The sequence below is a fragment of the Amphimedon queenslandica genome, unplaced genomic scaffold (assembly GCF_000090795.2).
Source record: "Amphimedon queenslandica unplaced genomic scaffold, v1.1 AMPQUscaffold_7463_Cont20585, whole genome shotgun sequence".
NCBI classification, from domain to species: domain Eukaryota; kingdom Metazoa; phylum Porifera; class Demospongiae; order Haplosclerida; family Niphatidae; genus Amphimedon; species Amphimedon queenslandica.
In genome coordinates this window covers 1-2,122 of record NW_003552252.1, presented here as the reverse complement: position 1 = coordinate 2,122, position 2,122 = coordinate 1, and the positions used below count along the sequence as shown (strand labels likewise).

General features: G+C 34.6%; 1 protein-coding gene across 1 annotated transcript; it reads left to right on the top strand.

The window, feature by feature from the left end:
- Nucleotides 1-56: 56 nt before the first annotated feature.
- On the top strand, nt 57-1,959 carry LOC109591708 (uncharacterized; the record flags this gene model as incomplete). The annotated part of the gene is made up of 3 exons (XM_020007377.1): nt 57-155; nt 201-1,052; nt 1,259-1,959. Coding segments are annotated over 3 exons (1,652 nt in total), but the record flags the coding sequence as incomplete, so codon positions are not given.
- Between the last annotated feature and the right edge of the window lie 163 nt (nt 1,960-2,122).

Below are 2,122 nucleotides of genomic sequence, written 5' to 3'. Positions count from 1 at the left end.
CTCTTTCAGTAAGTACTATAATTAAAATACTCATGAACTCATGAAACACTATGTAGGTAATCAGGACGAAACTCAACATGATGATCAGAGTGATTATATCAAGCTTCATGATGATATAATTACTATAGCAACAGGCACTGAAAGTGATGATCAAAGTAAGTTAGAATAATTTGATAATTTCTAATTAACATGAACAATAGAATCAGATCCACCTCCAGATGTCAGTGAATATTGCCCAAAACTGGAGGACATTGAGGAACAAATTTTGATGAAAAGATTCTCAAAGCTGACCGAAGAAGAGAAAGAGTTCATAAAAAAAGTTCACTACATTCTGGTGACCGCCACACCTATAGAATACCGTGCTGTGATGGGTTCAATTAAACCTACTGGAGATGATGGACAATATATTAAAGTTATCACTAAAGATCGATCAGCAAATTTTATCCTGGGGAAGTACGATTCATGCAATGTTGCAATAACTAGGACAGGCCAGGGGCCAAATGAGACTGAAGATATTCTTGTTTCAGTACAAAAAGACGTGGAGGCTAAGTATGTCATTGCTATTGGGATATGCTATGGAGCAAAGGAGAGCAAAACAAAAGAACTTAGTGATAAAACAAACTTAGGTGATATTATCGTTGCCAAAAGTATTGTCGACACTGCACATCAGTGTATTGAAGGAAAAGATACAATCGTTTTACCTACCGAGTACCAATGTGGAAAGAATCTTTTTAAAATGTTCAAACACGACGAAGTCTTTAAAATTGAAGGTAAAGCAGTTAAAGTTCATCATCAAGGTTCTCTGGCCTCTGAATTCACACTGTTTCGTAGCAAAGAAGCAAAGGAAGAGAAACTAAAATATGTCCAAAAAGCACTTGGAGGAGAAATGGAAGCAAAAGGTATTCATAAGGCTGCTGAGAGTGTAGGATTTGAATGGATCGTAATAAAAGCTATAGTCGACTGGGGAACAGAAGAAAAAGACAAGAAGTGGCAACTGTTTGGAGCTGTCTCATGTGCAAGGTTTGTCCTACAGCGCTTGAAAGATCAACAAGGTAAGCTAATTATGGTAAGGGTGATGAACTATGTATAAGTAGTTAACTATGTGTATAAGCTTTGCAAACTAAACTACTTTGATATTAATTTTTGTTAGAGTAAACAATACCTATTATTTACTCTTGTTAGAACTAACATGCTTGTAGGGAATAAAAAAATTTACGGATACATTTTAAAAACACTCATTAGCTGATACATTATGTAGGTAATCAGGACCAAACTCAACATGATGATCAGAATGATTATATCAGGCTTCATGATGAAGAAAAAACTCGTAACTCATTAAAGCAGTTGAATGATAAGTTCTCTTTGGTAATGATGGACGTAGAAGAAGCCTTTGATAATGAAATTCAACAATATCCTAAATTACTCAAAAAGATCACAACATGGCTAAGATACAGAGAAGACTTAAAATATCATGCTGATACTATTGCTACACTAAACAATGTGTCTACTATAGGTGATGTACTCACAGCCATACGCCCTCTTTTCGACTGTACTGACTGTGCATTATTAGTTAACATGTGTCAGCAATTTATACCAAATGCTAAAGAAGTTTCAAAGCTTGAATCTCATCATGAAAGAGCTAAAGAATTTTGTCAATCAATCACAGTACAACAACTGAAAGAGGATCTGGAAAAAAAATATTGTCCACATTTAGCAACAGATTTTAAAAACATGCCCAAGATTTTTGTTAAGTTACAAAATAAATGGCTTGATGTCAAAAAAGAAATCCTGCATAGTTTTATTAGGAAGTTGCTACCAATCAAATCAAGCCAATCATTAATTGATTATATTGATATTATTCCTGGGTCTGTCACTATCATTTATCATGTTCAAGATTGCACTGCTGACATGTTAAAGGAACACCTTCAAACAAAACTGCAGTTTATGCGTCTCATTGGTGTATTTAGTTTATACATTAATGATCATCCTGTCCTTCAAGAAGATGAGAATATGAACTTCTCCTTTGAACTAGCTCTCCTTGAGGCAGTCACAGCTGGTAATAATGAAGCAGTAGAGTTTCTTCTTCAACTAGAAACTGTTAATATTGATCATACTAATGAAG